The sequence below is a fragment of the Phyllostomus discolor genome, chromosome 3, assembly GCF_004126475.2.
Source record: "Phyllostomus discolor isolate MPI-MPIP mPhyDis1 chromosome 3, mPhyDis1.pri.v3, whole genome shotgun sequence".
Classification (NCBI taxonomy): Eukaryota; Metazoa; Chordata; class Mammalia; order Chiroptera; family Phyllostomidae; genus Phyllostomus; species Phyllostomus discolor.
In genome coordinates, this window is record NC_040905.2 from 55,696,325 (window position 1) to 55,715,469 (window position 19,145).

General features: G+C 34.8%; 1 protein-coding gene across 3 annotated transcripts in view; it reads right to left on the reverse strand.

Annotated features, from left to right (window-relative positions):
• Positions 1-19,099, reverse strand: part of TMEM161B (transmembrane protein 161B) — a 74,443-nt gene extending 55,344 nt beyond the window's left edge. The window contains exon 1 of one of the 3 annotated variants that reach the window (XM_036020502.1): positions 18,941-19,049. In XM_036020502.1, coding sequence (XP_035876395.1) covers positions 18,941-18,943 — 3 coding nt within the window. In that variant the 5' untranslated portion in view covers positions 18,944-19,049. Of the gene's footprint in view, positions 1-18,940 lie in introns of all 3 variants that reach the window. The other 2 variants (XM_028517333.2, XM_036020504.1) reach the window with 2 other exon arrangements.
• Positions 19,100-19,145: the final 46 nt, after the last annotated feature.

Below are 19,145 nucleotides of genomic sequence, written 5' to 3' on the forward strand. Positions count from 1 at the left end.
ACTGCTTTCCCCAGTGGCTGTACCAATCTTCATTCCCACCAACAGTGTACAAGGGTTCCATTTTCTTTTATTGTTCCTTGATATATTGACGATAGCCATTCTGACTGGTGGGAAGTAATATTCCATTGTGGTTTTAATTTGCATTTCTCTGATGACTGATGATGTTGAGTGTCTTTTCATATGTGTATTGGCCATCTGTATGTCCTGTTTGGAGAGGTGTCTGTTCAGGTCCTTTGGCCATTTTTTATAATTGGATTGTCTCTTTGGTGTTGAGTTTTATAAGTTCTTTATAAATTTTAGATATTAACCCCTTATCAAATATATCATTGGTAGATATGTTCTCCCATTCAGTGGGTTTCCTTTTCATTTTGTTAGTGGTTTCTTTTGCTGTGCAAAAACTTTTTAGTTTGATATAATTCCATTTATTTATTTTTTCCTTTGTTTCCCTATCTGAAGTGATAGATCAGAAAAAAAATATTGTACAAGAAATGTTTGAGATTTTACTGCCTATGTTTTCTTCTAGAATTTTTATGGTTTTGAGTCTAAAATTTAAGTCTTTAGTCCATTTTGAGATTATTCTTGCGGATGGTGTAAGAAGGTGGTCTATTTCACTTTTCTGCACATCTGTCCAATTTTCCCAACATTATTTACTGAACAGATTGTCTTTACCCCAGTATATGTTTTTCTATGTAGTTTGTGATAGAAATTCTGCAATCTCCATACAATGAATGCCATTACAAAGAACTCTTTCACGCAAAACAAGGTAAAGAAATACACTGGCAAGTATGTCAGAAGGTTGGTGTATTTTAGATTATGGACTTAAAAGTGAAAGATATTTTTTAGTTAGAAAAAGTTCTGTGGACAAAGTGAACCTCAGTCTAGGCCTTGAAAGAAGTGACAGTATCACAGCATCTTTACGGTCATCTAGTACAGTATCTCACAACATATATAACAATTTATTAGTGTGTAAACTCCTTCACAGCAAAAACCATATCCTAGTCTCATCTAATAAATGTTACAGGTATTAAATGGCAGTTTAGAAAGATTAATCTGGAAGACTGATATGACAGAATATGATGAACTAATGAAGAGGCATCTTGCTGAACTTCCCCTCTTCTTAACCCAAATAACAAACATAATGAGATGGTGCTGATAGACCCACTATTGAACATGTAAACTATAGGAAGGCAAAACAAATAAAAACTTACAAACTGGGTTGACTAGAATTAGGAATATCAACTATGTTTATGCAATATTCCAGACCAGAAATGATAAAGCTTTAAATTACAGCAGTATCTCTGGTACTCAAAAGAGAAGAGTTATAAAGATATTGTTGCAAAATTCAAACGGTGATCAAATATGGGGGCAAAGAAAGAATTAAAGAGACCAATGCTGAGAAAGGCTAACACCATAATTTGACTGGCATATTATCAGTGTTGTAGTTGATGTTTGACTAAAAACGTTCAATCCAAAAGTATAACTTTACTCCATTCCTTTCCTATGCCATGTCCATGGTTTTAAATAAAGTTGTAATACTTTCTCAATACTTCATCCATGAACTGTGCTACATATACAATAGGAATATTCCCCCAAATTTCTAACAGAAGCTAATAAATTTTTTCCTAGAATGTATCTTCTGTTGGAAGACTACCTATATATGTGCTACTCAAAGAAAATATGTCACCTTTATCCCAATACAGGAATCTACCTAACTTTTGAGAGGTAGTATTTAAATTATGTGTAAAATATTTCACCAAGGTTATTCTTTTTCATACAGATTTAGGAAAGAATCTTTGAAATATATTTTCAAGTGGCAATCATTTTACAGAAATATGTATATCAATTTAATACATTATATGAAATTTTAAATAAACTTTTGAGACATTATTATGCGGTTTGATGATTACAGTGTAACATGCCAGAAGATTAACATTGTATAAAATGTAACAATAAAATATAAGTATAAATTCATTAACTAAGAGACACAACTATTGGGAATTTTAAAACAACCATTTTAATGACATCACGGCCCAATTTAACATCTACATATAAATTTATACAAAATGGAATTTTTAAATGTTTAAGTTAAAAGTCAAGTTTTGTAAATATTTTCATCATTTTTAATTAAAACCAAATTGCTTAAATAATTTAACCATAGAGCAAACATAAATCTCACAACAGACAACTGTTTAAACTAGACAGAGATGCAGTGAAGCTACGAAGTCCATCATGGTTGAAAGTGTCAAATACACAATCATATGGGTCAGTGATTTGAGTAGCCTTAACAGTTTATTAGTGCTTTAAAAAAATAACTTGACCAAAGAAGATACCTTCGGTTTGGATTAACTGCCCCCAGGTTCTGACTCCTTCATAACTGGAATTGGGGAAAGTCATTTATGAAACAGCTCGTAAGTACCCAAGAAGGGTGAAATACTGGGGGAACTTAGATTTCAACCTCTCCCATATCTGTTAACCTGCGGCCATGAAGAGCAAAAAAAAAATGTTATTTGTCTTTAGTCTCTAGAATGATCATTTCCATTTTTGTCAGTAATTCATTTCTAGGTAGCTTAAAAAATTATTTACCAAGGAAATTAAACAATTCTCCAAGAAATAAATATATCAAATGGCAATATTTATCTTGCTCGTCAATATTAAAAACAAAATTCCCAAACTTAAATACAAATGGGCTGCAATTTTAAAATTCAAAGTTGGAAGATTGTGTCTTCAGTGGATTTGAACATTTTGCTTTGTTTTAGTGATAGCCAGACATGTTGAGACAGACTTCTCAGAGCTGCTCAAATAACTTCAAGGTCTAAATTTGTTATTTCAACCTAGACTCACATTAAACATAGAATTCAGACTTTGATATTTAAGGAAACTATCTCTAAACTATATACAAAAAAAGAAATCAGAATCCAAACAACCAAGATCTCAGAACTACCCATTTCAGACTTATCCAGAACCCAGACCTCTAATTTCCAACCTAGTGCTTTTCCCACTAAATTGATTCAGTGCATTTGATGAACATTTACTGAGGCAACATACTATATGTGCTGAGCAACCTAGTTGCTTTCCCCACTAAATTGATTCAGTGCATTTGTTGACCATTTACTGAGCAACATACTATATGTGCTGAGCATCAGACCACTTGCATGCAATAGGGAGAAACAGCAGTCCCTACCATCAATGAGCATCCAGTCCACTAAAAGAGTAAACGGACCATTACAATACAAAGTGATGAGAGGAACAGGCAGAGAATTCTATGAGAAAGTAGCAAAAAGACAAAGAGAAATTATTAAAGGCAAAAAATTGTGAAAGGTCATTTTGGAAGGTAAAGCATGAATCCAGACCCAGTGGACTAAGTCTGGGGAACCTTCAGTGACACCTGCTTCAAATGAGATGATAGTAGGTTTGGATGAGATACTGAATGGCAAAATTAATGAGTTTATAATTTAACCTGAAGGCAACAGGAAACCCATAAAATGTAATATGACCATCTCAGTATTCAAGAAAAATCTCCCTGGATACTGTGTAAAGAATGGATGAGGAACAGCCCACCAGAACTAAGGCAATTACCCAGGTATGAGAGGAAGACCTGTGCTAAAGGTAGGAACAGTACTCCAGGAAGCAGGGGTGCAGCCTCTCTTGCTCTGGTGATAAGAACTATAAATCGCTATATATTACATGACAAATGAATCAGGGCCTCGGTCAAGCAACGTTAAAAATCATTATAAATTCAAATTATGTCACTATAGAAATTATATCTATAAATGGTGAAAGCAAAATATTATTTAACAAATACATGCTGTCTGATTAACACACATTCGGTATCTTGCTAGCTGTTATCAGGAACTTGGCAAAGAATTTTCGAGTTTCAATGACTCTCATATCCCAAGTACTTAGCACAATGGATTTAACAGGTCAAGGCGCATAGTAGGGCACTTTCTATTCGCTAAGAATGAATGAATGGCATTATTACAAAAGAATCTGTCTTAACAAAACTAATACGATCATCTAAGATGATCTAAGATGATCATATTAGGTAATAACAAATACATATATTAAGACAGTACTGCAACCCAATTTCACATGAACAATGAGTTACAGAAATTAAAAAATTTGGGTATGAAACTTTCATAGAGTAGATGAGACATAAGGTGGAAAATGAAATCACACAGATGGAAGAGTAAAAGGAAAGGAATTCCAGGCTAAATGACAAATATGAATATATAGTAACCATGGGACAGCAAAAAGCCTAGCTCAACCAAAACACACTTTAGTATAGGACAGAGTTACAAGAAGTAAGATGAGAATTTTAGATTGCTGAGTCTTTGAAACCAAGAGGATGCATTTAGCTGATGTGTTTAAAAAGATCACCTTGAAGACTTTTAAACAGGTAAGGGTAGGAGGCTGAAATAATGGACAAGTAGCAATAATGGATAAGAAAACTTAGAGCAATATATTGATCAACTAAAGAGAAAACCTAAGACTAAGATAGAAGTGGTTGAAACTAGAAAGGAAAGGCCAAAGATAAAAGTACACCAAACAAACAAACAAAAAAAACAATCACATTTTTGAGTGTGACTGAACATGAAGGAAAATAACTGTAGAATGAAACTGAGAAATGCCTCCAACTTTATTTCAGGATGTTTTAGTTTGGGTGATTGGTAGAAGAATCCTAGAGCGACTGACAGAACATTTGTAGACTGAGGGAAACTCAAGGAAATGCTAGCAGGCCTCAGACGGGCCTCCCAAGGACAGGACGGGCTGCATCCTCAACTTTCCCGAACACACAGAAAACATGCTTTGCTGGTGGTATAATCACTACATGAGCCAGCATGGCAATGATCAGGTAAGTTTTTATTGGTACAGTAAACATAAACTACCAAGTGGATCAATGTTCAAATTCACTAAGTGTTCCATTCAATTATGTCTTAATGATACATTGGAAGTCAAATTAATAGTAGGCTATGGGGTGAGTAGGGATTTAAAGCAAAAGGCAGCATGGACAGGCATTTCATTCAGGCAATGCTGAAGTCTGAAGAAATATACAGAATATCCCTCTAGCACAGCAATTTTCAACCTTTTTCATCTCATGGCACACATAAAGTAATTACTAAAAATCTGTGGCATGCCCCAAAATATATTTTTTGCCTACCTGCCAAAAAAATAAGTATAATTTTGATTCATTACACCAGATGGTTTTTGTTGTAGAGAAGCTATTGTCATCTTTTCTATTTGACCATCTAGGGAAAAAGGTCAATGCCCCTGACTAAATAATCAGATATCACATTCTTATTGCTGCTCTACAGTGTAAAATATTCCCACCCCTTAACAGTTCCAGATAAATATGTTCAATTCTTGCTATTTAAACTTTTTGTAGACTTTTAACTGGCAAAACTACTTTCCAATTGATACACTTTCTTTAGATAAAAACCAATATAAAAACTATTCTAAGTAAATATCACTGCTAGGGCTACAATTTGTCTACCTTAGGCATGAGAACCAATCCATATCTAAGTTAAAAATGAGAGGACAATTTATTTCTTCCATCATGCAATGATTTTATCAAACTTTTAAAGTGTTAACCACTGACACCTAAAAATACTATATGATAAGTGATATGGGAGAGGTTAGTGCCACTGTTAGAGGGGCACTCCAAGAAAGGGAGTAATTAAATCTACATAGACGAGCTGGGAATGACTGGTTCACAGAGGTGACATCTGAACTAGGCTTACAAGGTTGAAGAAGCATCCCTCTGTCACATAGAAAAGGAAGATAAGTTTAAACAGATACACTTATCTGTACAAACAGAGTAAATGGCATGATCCAAAATAACGAGCGGTTCTACGTGGCTAGACTTTGGTTGGCTTCCACACAATGGACTTTTCTGTAGGTGCTTAAAAATAAGTCCACCATCTTAAGCCTGGAAATAACCAAATCAAGTTATATTTTGGAAGGATAACTCTGCCACCATGATAGAAAAATTAAGTGGAGGGGTAAAAGTAATTGGAGGCAAAAAAATAACTTAGAAATCAACTGAAGTATGTAGCCTGCACTAAAACAGATTCAAAAACAAAATCAAAATAAAAAAGAATAAAAATTTTTAGACAGAAAAAAATAAACTATGCATAAGATTAGTAACTAGTAACTATCTCTACAAGGAAAGTATCAGTGAAAAGGATAAAACTTAGGTGATTATGTAAAGATATGATGAAAAAATGGGTATAATTCCTTGAAGAAACTAAGCAATAAGAGGAAAATCTGATGTTACTAGAATGGTTTACATTAAAAACATATTTTTTTTTGTAAAGGGGGAAAATGTTTAAGGCAATGAAAGTAACATGCTTAAGACAAAATGGAAGTAACCAGTATTGGGGAGTGCTGAATATTCTAGAAAGAAGTTTCCTGCGGGAATTTAATCACTTAAGAATCAGAAATAGGTGAAACCAAAGGTCTAAGTTGAAAGCACAACTTTATGAGACCCTGTCCTACTAAACAGAAGCACAAATAGATATAGAGATGTCTGAAATTTTAAAACTTTAGCAGTCAAAGTTTGAGACACCTCGAATATTAACCACACCAAAGTCAGAATCTTGACAATGTGACTCAGAGGAGGTCTAGAAACTGGAAAAGATAGGTCTAATGAACTTATACATGTGGATGACTGACAGACCTAAGCTGGGTATCTAAAAATGATTACGTCCAAAAAGTTCTTTAATATGAAGAGCTGTCTAGATTCAATCCAGGAGAGATTCCTCCATACAATACAAAACAACGAAAGCAATCATAAACAGGCAAGAAACTCCTGCCCACTGAGCACCTCTAAAATCCCAGGGTTGATTATAGGGGCTATCCTGGCCTTTATCTGGTTTTATAACATAGAACATAACTCCAGCTCTTACAGACACCATAAGCAGGCCTGAAAATAAGCAAAGGAGGCCTTTGCTAAATAAACAAAAGATTTCGGTAAGAAAACAGCTAAAGCATATAAATAAGGTCACCTATTGATATTTCATATGCATTTACTGACTATATGAAGTCACAGATATTTAACTGTTCTGATCCACAAAATGGCAACTTCCTATAGTTCAAATTTAAACTGTAGAGCACAGGAGGCAAACACAAGGCTCGCAGGACGAATCCGGTCCTCCACCTTGTTTCATCCTGCCCGGCACCTTGTTTCTAACTGGTGGCAGCACTCAGCTCTTGCTTAACTGATAAGGAGTAGTTACATTTATACAGTCCTAAAATTACTTTCAGCCCTTTGAAAGCAACTGCAAGGCTGATGTGGCTCTGGGTGAAAATGAGTATGATACCCTGCAATAGAATTTTATATATAAGAAGGTAAATGAGTGAAAGGGAACTGTAAAACACAATTATCAAGAACTATGATTTTGAACTCAAGTACATGCAAAGGTTTTCAAATTTAATTGTTTACACAATTAGGTTGGTTTGCCAGCATCAATGTTTCACAGCATAAAATACATTTTTAATTTCTTTAAAGTAATAAATATAAGCAGATATTTTGCTACTTTCCAACTCAATAGTAAGAAATTTAATGTACTTTAAGGTAAAAAATAATAAACCCTCAATAAAATGCCTAGGTACATTCTAAATATCTTTGTAATTGTAATTAGACCTACAGTACAGTGGAATGCATGTATTTGACATAACTATTCAAAAAGAGCAGCACCAAGCTTCTGCTGAATATGATGACATAAAGCTGTTTTTCAGAGTTTGATTAAATTTAGAAATAAACTTCAGACATTTTCATCAATATAAATTGATAAGACAAAGCAGACCTGTTAAAAAATAGAGGGCAAAGATACACACTTTTTCATAAGAAAAAAAAGACATTCTAGTTAAATATAATTCATAAACCACTTTAACATAGGTATTAAAATTAATAGTTGTTTATTTTAAAAGATAACTTTCCAAATAAAGTAGGTTGAATGAATTATGCAATGTCTCATATAAAGTAATACTATACAGTCATTAAAATGTTGATGAGTACAGTATTTTTAAAGATGTTAGCAAACAACTTCATCTCTAGCCAAAACATAAATAAATGTTTCATTACAGTGCGAATAGTAACAACGAAAGTTCAATGGAAGAAGGGATCCCTAAATTCTGCCATTCTTCCTTACCTGTATTTGCTGACATTATAGAAAATCTCCCTACAGATCTATATTCAAGATATTAGTCAAAACTAATAAATTTATACTTGACATTTACAAATCACCTTGTTCAGATCAATTCTTACTCATTCCTCAACCTTCACCTCCTTTATAAAACCTTCCTTGCTAAAAAAATATTCATAACTCCAAAACAGCCTTTATCATACTTAACTGTGACCACTAATTTCAGGGTCTTGCCCCACTAAAACTGTATTCATCTAATTTCTTCAGCCGCATGCCCACTACCAGGAAAGTGTCTAGCACAGCAGTTTTCAATACAAGTTGAACATTTACCTTTAGATGAAATTAAAGGATAAAGCATAAATTTGACCACTGTTCTTCACTATATTCAGGTTCCTACTATGTACCAAGCAATAAACTTTAGCATAAAAAAGAAAATTTTTCACTTCAAAACCAAAAGACAATCTACTCGACTTCTATATTATCTCAGAAGAAGTGGTATACCTATTTTTACAAGAGAATCCTCTCAATTTAATGCAATAGGTATTTGCGTTAAAATACTTTTCTTTAAACAACTAAAATTTATAACTTTGTTAAGGGCACTAATAAAGCTTCATAAGCAAATTTTAACTAAAAATTTTAGCTTAACTCTAAATTTTAAGCCTTTATACAAAAGCCAAGAAATGTAATGTGCACCTCTAATGTTAACTATTAGAAAGATGCATTCATTATGATATTTGAATATGTTGAATATATTAAACACACTAGGGTCATAGTGGTTCTGTTACTAGCTACACAGGCAATTAGACAAGTCCTTTCTGGGAGTCATTCCTTATCTATAAAATGACAAGAGTCAGCAAATGATTGCCAGCTCTTAAAAGATCTTAATATTAATGATTGCAATATTTTAATTAAATGCACAGTAGATTGTTAGTTTTTCACATATTTACTATTTCTAAACTACCATCAAAGCCTATAATATGTAGTTATTCCTAATAGGAATGAATAGTTAATTATCCCTTCCTCATAACGATTAAATGAGCCTACATTTATAGGACACCTGAAAGGGAATCAGAGCTCAAAGTTGAAGGAGTATACCTAGCCTACTGACCAGCACTCTCAACTTAATTAGTGGTTTGTGGGACTTTCCCTCAGATTTGTCAATGGCAGTAGTTCTACAGTTTTTGTTTTATTTTTAATTTATCTCAGATACACTGCAAATTCTCTCCTATTAAATGGTCATTATCTTTATGATCTGAAAAATTTTCGTGACTATCAAGAGAAAGAACTATGGCCCTGGGCAGGTAGGTCAGTTGGTAAGAGCATCGTCTTGATATGCCAAGGTTGTGGGTTCAATCCCCTAGTAAGGGCCCATAAAAGAATCAACCAATGAAAACAGAGTAAGTGGAACAACAACTAGATGTGTGTCTCTCTCTCTTCTTCTCTCTCTAAAGCCAATACATTAAAAACAAAGAGAAAGAACTATGATGAACCGTAAATACTTTTGATATGAATGACTGAGAAAGCTCTCTAGTAAAAATCTAGAAAAAAGATAGTTGAAATCAAATTAGAAAAGTTTGTCTTAAAGGACTACTTCTCCGTTGAAGTTATGACTTACAATGAATGCTACCAAAGCTTTTCTTAGCTGTCCCTCCAGATCAGACAACATATTTTGTTGGCAATTAATTCTAATTCCAGTTATCCAGATTCTTATTTAGTTTCTTTTTTGTTTTAAAGATTGGATTAGAAAAGGATTGGTATATTAAATTTGAACATCTGCTCTACCCAAAGAACTAAGCTGTCTAGTGATAAATGATATAGTGAGGCTTCATTGTCCTATGTTAATTAATCTCACAGGCAAAGGAAGGGGGAGGTAGAAGCATAAATTTAAAAAGAAGTAAAATTCTACAAATGAATTTAACCAGTATAAATGCAAATTAAATGCAAAACTTTTAAGGAAAAAACATTATGGCTTCTCTTTTGAGTAGGACTGTATCCAGAAACTAACATTCTAGTCATGAAACTTGTACTTGAATACGTATCTTCATGAATCATAAAACACTGAACCATTTTTAGTCAATCATTTATACTCATCATAAAAATGGCCAAAGTCATCTTAAATGATAAAAACACTCAGTAAACATTCAAGTACATGAAGTTTTGGTGAGCAGAATCCTCCCGTACAACTTCTTTAAGGAAAAGAAAGAAGGAAACCATGGCACTGATTTTCCTATGTGGATCATTACATTTGGACAACACACTGGCAATCAACAAGTTAAAGATAACAAAATTCAGCTAAGCAATGTGTAAGGGCAGACATAGATAATGACATAAAAAATAAGCAATTCAGATTGCTTCAAAAGGCTTCTACTACTTATCACAAGTTAAAAATAGGAAACTATTAAAAAAAGAGGCACAGCCATAGCTTTTATGACATTAACTGATGACAGTCTATGTAATCATATATTTGTAACATGAAATTGAACAACTTGTTGAAGTTCCTTTTTTCAACAAGTCATTTATACTGGTGGAAGAAGTCTCCCTTCTCTCTTCAATGTCCCTTAGCATTCCATCTCATCCCTTCTTCACAATCCAAACTTCTCCACTTCCAAGAACCTATTGCAAGGACCAATCATTATCACCTACAGCATCTATTTTTTCTATTAAGGAGCTTTTATGATAAATAAAATAAGGTAAAAAGAAAGGTTAAAATCTGAAGGAATCCTTATTGTGACTTACAGAGTGTTTAGCATGTGAGATAGAAAATTCAATAAATAGTTATTATGTATGATAGTAGTAATTTCTCTAACACTATCTGAGATGTAATATTAGGTATTAACTGGATTGGAAAGATTTTCTAGAAATAATAACCACTAACTATATTATTTCTACAGGAAAATATTTTTTAATTCAATCTTTTCATAAGTTGAAACTTATCAAAGATAAACAATAAGACTGGCACAACATTAGTGTCCAAACGACATGGGTTTAAAACCAAATTCTGAGCTGTAGGCTTGGATCAAGTTACTCCAAACTTGATGTGCCTCCATTTTTACAATATATCTGTAAAATATGACCCAGAAATACGACTTGTGGGTATTTATCCAAAGAAACCCAAAACACTAATTTGAAAAGACATAGGTACCCCTATTTTCATTACAGAATTATTTACAATAGCCAAGACATGGAGGCAACCTAAGTGTCCATCAATAGATGATTGGGCAGCGGTATATAGTACACATGTAAAATGAAATATTACTCAGCCATAAAAAAGAATGAAATCTTGCCACTTGCACCAACATGAGCAGATTTAGAGAGTATTACGCTAAGTGAAATAAGTCAAAGGAAAGAGACATACTATATATAGTTTCACTTATATGTAGAATCTAAAAACCAAAACAAAACAAAACAAAAATGAACAACAAACCGAAACAAACTCACAGACACAGAGAACATTTTGATAGCTGTCAGATTTTGTGTGTGGTGGGGGGGTAAGTTTAGGGGAATGGGTGAAAGAAGGGAAGGAATTAAGATGTACAAAATTGCCAGTTACAAAAACAGTCACAGGGATATAAAATAAAGCCTAGGGAATATAGTCAACACTGTAATAACTACTAGGGTGTCAAATGGGCACTAGACCTAACAAGGTGATCATTTTGTAAGTTATATAAACGGCCAATCACTATGTTGTATATCTGAGACTAATAATATTATAAGTCAACTATAATATTTTTCTACTATTTATAAAATTTTCATTATATATATAATTTTCCACTTGGAAAAAAATAAAATTTTAAAGGAAGAATAAAAGGTTAAGAGAATCCCTGAGATATAACTACTTATAAAGATTTAAATGAGTTAATGTAAGTAGAGTAGATAACTATTAACCAATAAGTAAATGTAGCTACCATTGTTATTGAGAAAAAAGTAAAATTCTACTTCTTAACCACCATCTGACAATACTTCTCTACTTACCATTAAAGGCCTAGTTCAATCAATCCTTTATGAAACTCTTCTCATTTCATACAAATCAAATATTCCTTCCTTTGTCCCCTCAATGTATATTCAACTAAATGTACATCAGTAACATTCACAAATTCACATATTAAAAATCACGGAGCTTTGGTCAAACTACCAAGGTCATCTAGTTCTAGTTCAAGCAGACTATTTATTCAAGCCTTGTATTTATTGTACTATCTAGCTCAAGCCATATATTTGTTGTACTTTTCCTTGTCACTTTAAAAGATAATGCTCATATAAGCAGATTAGATTTCATAAGATCTAAAGATTTTTTCATTATTTTTATTGTTGACACTATTACAGGTGACCCTATTTTCCTCCACTGTGCCCACCTTCTCCACTCCATTCCCTGCTCCCTTCCCTCTAGCCATCACCGCACTGTTGACTTTGTCTATAGGTCTCAAGATTTTTAAAAAATAAAACATTATAATCAGACATTAAGATCCTGAGTCTCAATATCAAAGTATCAGAAGCTGAAATTGTTTCAGGTTTTCTAAAGCTTAGTTTACAGCCAAACATGAAATATATTGAAATCTATTTTAACAACAGAATTACTAAGTCTGTTTAATGTAAGTAAAAGATATGAACGTACATCAGGATATTAGCTGTATTCTCTCATGAACTCTAATAATTAAAAAAACTGAGATTATGTGGCACAAAAATGCAATTTAATTCAATAAATATAATATCACCTACTACTATAGACTTTATTTTTTAAAAGTTCTATTATTTCCCTATTCACAGTTTAGAAAAAAATAATATATAACTTCAGCAAAAGAATTACTACAATAAATTTTTAGGATGTAGCTCATAAATATAGTCAGATACCAGTCATATAAACTGACTGTCCCAATAAAACATAAGGTCCCATAAAAGAACTGTTTTAGAAAGTTATATCCCTGTTGTCAAAAACAATACTTGACATAGATAGCACTTATATAATGAATGACTGACAAATACTTTTGAGATAAAACCATGATTTTTAAATGGTGAAATAAAAGGTACAATCATTTCAATCAAACTAAGAGAATGTTCATTTCACCAGGACTGGGTATTTACAGAAAAGTTTAATTTTTCAAAGTTCCTTTGGGGCAAGTTGTGTTCATTCTTAATTTTGTAACATGGCAAAACCATGGCACGACAGTAAAAAATAAATTAAATTCTCTCTTTGAAAAGGAACACTTTAGAATATGTTTCTGATTTTTCTAAAATCAATTTGCTTTAAGCTTTATCTCAGAGCAATTAAAACACACAAATTATTTAAAATGGGGACTAAGACCCGGAGTATAAACTGGTTTTACAAAATTAATCTCAATCAACCAAAAACTAACCAAGAGAATAACTTCTACCATTACTTGAACTAAGCCTCTTCAGAAAGACGCAGTAAATGAGAGGAAGTCAGTGGAAAAGTTAGAGAACTGAAAAGAAACCTGAATCTCAGCCACTATGTGATTAACTAATGAAACCTGACTAGGATCCACCCTTCAGACAGACCACATTTTGGGCCATAAAACACATCTTAGTTGTTGGGAACTGCCCTGCCTAGTATCAGAAGCTGTAACCCCTGCCAAGGCTAAAGCTGAGGGAGTGGCCTTGTACCATAAACCCAGCAAGGAGACAAAGCTTATCTCCCTGGCAAGGAGTGCTGCTTCTGCTGCTTCATTCATAACTGAACTGCAAAGCTTGGTCGGTTAGCCAATGACAGGTAAGATTCCCCAAGGGGGGAACTACTTAAGACGGGCACGATCACATGGGAGGCCCCAAGAAAGGACTTGGGGGCTACAGCAAAAGGGGGTGATGGACCTCACTCCTCAGCTTTGACATAGCCTAGTCCTCATGTCTGGGAGAAAATCTCCTTTATCCCTTGGCTGCCTTACTTCCCTTGCTCCACCTAAGCATGAAATAATGACAGGGTGGTACAGCTCTGTGCTGAAAAGGGTGGGTTCCCTGGGTGATCAGGCCTAAGAAAAAATATGTAAGATCCTGTGAAACCTGCTTTGTTTAGAATGCTCTCAGTTGAATGATAAGGGGTCCAAGGAAGAAGTAAGTTTGTTCTTTAAAGTTTTATTGCTCTTTGACCCTGACTCAAAATAGGCCCTCAGACTTCCTTGTTACCTATTGTTTGATCCTTACTTCCTAGCAATGAGTAATGAGCTTTTACCTGAATTCTTATTCAAACGAAACCAATAAAAAGTCCCTCAGGAGGGGAATGGGGTGCTCTCCCCGCCAGGAAGGGTGGCCAAGCGGTGCTCTCTTCATCAGACAGAGTGGCCATTCTGTTCCTACTCTCCCACAGGACCTGGTAGTCTCTGTGTATGTTTTTTAGCATGCTTTGACAAATATCCACAGCCGAGATGGATACTGCTGGCCCGTATCCTCATCACTTAGTAAATTTCAAAAAGCTGAAATCATACAATGTCTGCTCTCAGAATAACAGAAAGATAACTGAAAAATCTCAAAATATGTGGAGATTAAACACTTTTAAATAACACATGGTTCAAAGAGGAAATCTCAAAAGAAATTAAAATATTTTGAACTAAATGAAAATAAAGACAAAATTTATCAAAATTTATGGGGTGCAGCAAAAGCAGTGCTTAGAGGAAAATTTATAACAGTGAATGAATACAAGTATATCAGAAAAATATTCAGAATCAATCACCTAAGGTTTCACCTTAGGGAGCTAGAAAGAGCAAATTAAATCAAAAGCAAGCAGAAGAAAAATATATTAAGAATTAGAGCAGAATTCAATGAAATTGGAAATAGGAACTCAAAATAATGAAATATAGGAACTCATGGAATATAGGAAATAATGAATAATAGGAACTCAATAATGAAACCAAAAGCTGGTTATTTGAAAGAATCAGTAAAATCAGTAAGTCTCTAGCCAGAATTAAGATAAAAAGGAATAACAGAAATTAGTATATTAGAAATGAAAGAGCAGCGGTCACAGTTCCCATGGCCATTAAAAGGCTCATAAAGGAACACTATGAACAACTCTATGCCCACAAACAACTTAAGTAAAACAGACCAGTTCTTTGAAAGACACAATTTGTCAATAGTGACACAGAAATAGACAATCTGAATAGGTCTATATCTATTAAGAAATTGAATCAATAATTATAACCTCCCCAACAGAATACACCAAGCCCAGAGGGGTTCACTGGTAAATTTACCAAACATTTAAGGAAGAAATTATACAAACTCTCTACAATTTCTTGCAGAGGATAGAGGCAAAGGGAATACTTACTAACCAATTCTATGAGGCAAAGACATAATAATAAGAAAAATAAACTACAGAATATCATCTTTCAATAAATGCAGAATATCCTAAACAAATACTAGGAAATCAAATCCAAAAACATATAAAAATAATTACCACACTAAATGGGATTTATTCTAGGTATAAGAGGCTAATTCAACATTCAAAAATCAATTAACTAATCCACCACATCAACAAACTGAACATCTCTGAGCATCACTAAGCACAAAACCTCCAATATCTTCATCGAAGTCTCTAATGTCTGCATTACAGTTCTCTCGAAGTGTGGTTTAAGGACCACTAGTTTCAGACTTACTGGTATTGGTAAAACTCATTAAAAATCAGATTCTGAAACTTCACCCTCCAATAATGGGTCCCAGATAAGCCTTTTTAATCAGGATTATAGGTGAATCCTAAGCAAATTCAAATTTGAGAACTAGTGTCCTAACCCACTTTTCAAAACTCAGCTGAACTCACCTACCACATGACCCCTCTCTCCACAGTTAGAATTTCTTCTTCTGTACTCTTGAGTACATTACACTGATTTCCCTTATAACATTTACCACATTCTTCCCAACACCCTTTCTCATGTCCCAAAAGGAAACTTTCTAATAAATTTTAAAGCAGAGGTTTACAACCTTTTTTCCCAACAGACCATAGCTCAGTCCCAGCAGAAGTTACCACAGGGTGCTATATAGGTAAAATAAGCTGTGAGATACCTTCAATTCCAGGAGCTTGCTCTAAATCTACTTTTGTTCCCCAAACCAGCCTAAATGGTGAAAAGACCTATTTGATTAAAGTTGGACTGAAAGTTTCAAAAAGAACAATAATAAAACATACAGTTTTATTCCCCTAGTGAATACATAGTATTTTTAGTCTGGACCATAATCCTATTGTCATTTGCTCAAAGGAGAACCTTATTACATACACAGGCATTTGCTGCATTTTGATCTACATACTGTACCAGAGAATAAGAGAACAGAATGAGTTTATACCTATTAAAACAAAAATAAAATCAAGGTGTCTCAAGGCTTTGTTTTCCATTTCATAGTATTTAAGACAGTAATGAAATACTTGGCCAAACACAGATTCCAAGTATTACCTATGTGACATACAAAAAAATGAAAAGATGATAAAAGAAACCAAACTTGAGAAATTAACAGAAAAATACGTGGAAATCAGATTAAATCTTATTTAATAAAAAAGATGTACTTATTCTGAAAAACTCCTGAGTGAAGTCATAGAATCACAAATACAAGTTAGGTGTTTTAATTCCCATTAAGTCCTACTTCTCTTATCTAAGGGGAAAATGGACTTTTATATAGCTGGGTAATTTTGCCAAATTCACATAATAATGGACAGAACCTGGGGCTTCTGAATTCAAGTACTGTATCATTTTCATTATATCATTAGGCAAGGAGTGCAAAAGTTTTCAATTTAACCAACCTGAGTCCTAAATAACTTCAACCCTTGTTAACTTCATTTAATGGCTAAACCCTTTCTTTTGAAGGATTCCAAGCAGTGACTACATTTACATATACAGACGTTATCAATTCAGATGGGAAAGCTAAACTGGCATTAAGTAAATTAATTTAGAAATGTAAGCAACACCAGAATGGAGAAAATCAACTACCTGGCCGCTGGTGACATTCTGCAAGTAACATTCTCTTAGTGGCATATTGAGGAAAGCATGAGTTTGTTTACCTTAGCTTAAAACAAAACTACTTTTTTAAAAAAGAGGGATTCTACTTCTAGTATTTCAGAAGACTGGGAATAAGTTCACATTCAGCTTCTCTGTGATTATTATGAATTCAAGGATTTTAATTACACTGTATCTTAGCCTTTTAAGACCAAGGAGTCAAAAACAGCTTAAATTTAAGAAGTGAGATCTGAGGTTTTAATCCAGACTATGCCAACTGTTGTTACTTTAGGTAACAACACCTAATAAGGTAATAAGTCAATACCTATTTCTAAACCTCAGATTCTTTACTTCTGTATAACTGGTAGTAGGGATGGGGTGTTGGACTACTATCTTTGGTTCCCTCTGGTTTTACAGTTCCCTATCTGTCTAATTTCATTGATACTAAAGGAAAAAAAATAACACTGTATTATTCACTGAGGTTAATACACACGCAGACACAGTGCCCAAGAGTCAGAGGTTAGTAGTCATTGCTCAGTAGAGTTCACCAAGAACCACATTATTTGAAGGTTCTTTTGTTTCACATTCAGTTAAGTTTCTAAAGATCATTCAAAAGTCAATCATTACTCACAATAGCTGAACAATGTCAATATTTGGTTCTGGAAAAAGCATGGCAAACTAAAGCTAAATTCCATAAAAGCAAGCCCTTTACATAAGGATATGAACTCTTTTAATATACTCAAGTAACTGATAACATTAAATTTTACCAGACCCCTGTGATCTCGGAAAACAACGTAAGTACGAAATTCCCCTATTCCCACTCCACCCTTTTGTGTTCTGGAAAAGGCTTACTGCAAAAAACCACTGGTCCCCATAGGACTTCGATAGAGCTCACGGATGACCCTCTTGTTTATCTGACACGGCCAGACACAAACCTGCAGATTCATTCTTCGCTTCATACATGCCTAGATGAACTGCTTGCCCCTGTACTTCAATCGGAATAAAATGTTTTTTTACCCAAATTCTGGTTCAGATCCTCTTCACTCAGTCCCTAAACTTGGCCCACCCTCAATCTGAAACAGCATACAATTCCTTAACAGATCCTTTACAGAACAGGCTGATTCGAGAGTAAAACAATCTTTGATCTACAGACCATACTACCCTTTCATTTAACTTCTCTTTAGATGAAGAAAAGAACTTCATCGTCGTTCTTTTTAGCCTTGAAAAATCCCTTTTGCCTAACCTTTTGGACTCTTGCAGAACTTTTATTGTCGGGGCATTCTCCCTATTGTAATAGTCCTTACCCCCATGCCCTTGCAATATTCCTTCCAAATAAAGTATGTCCTTACTAAGTCCAGATTTTTTATCTGACGCCCTTTCCAATGCCAGAAGGGCTGAGTTTGAAAGATAAACTGACCTTGCAGTTTCTTTAAGTAAGTGACAGGTGTTTATTATCCTGGAAAGGCTAAAGGCATTTCTAAGATCTGAAGTTTTGGGCCATGACCCTACAGCTAAGGGGGGGAAAGGAGATGATCAACCAGACAAGCTCAATTCTGGGACCAAAGAGACGACCAACGGAGCAAGGTCAACTCTGGGACCACGCGCCCGTACACTGTGAATGGGACACGAACATTTTGGCTACCTACACCGTACTCCTGGAGGTAACTCAAGGTTGGGCACGACAGATGTTCAGACGTTGCCTCCTCAGGGGCCCGGCGCTTCCGGAGCTCCAGGGCAGGTGGTGGGTCCTGCCCTGAGGCTCATCCCACTGCTCCCGCCCCCCTCCATCCTCAGCTCGGAACTCAACCGGCTCCCTTCACTGGACTGACCTCCCGGCCATTCCTCCCCAGTTGTTACTCCAGCCCCCACAGAAAGACTCACCATGGCGCCAAGCACAGATAGTGTACCAGATGCCCCGGAGTCACCGTAACCGTCCCAGACCTCCCCACCCCACAGGGAAGCCGGGAATCCCTTGACACTGAAGGGACAGGGTCTTCCTGCTCTCCCGGAAGTCCTGCCCGCGCGGGACAGGAAGTCCCGCCCCTCTCCTGAACGGCGGCGACCCCACGCCACGCAGAGGTGAGGT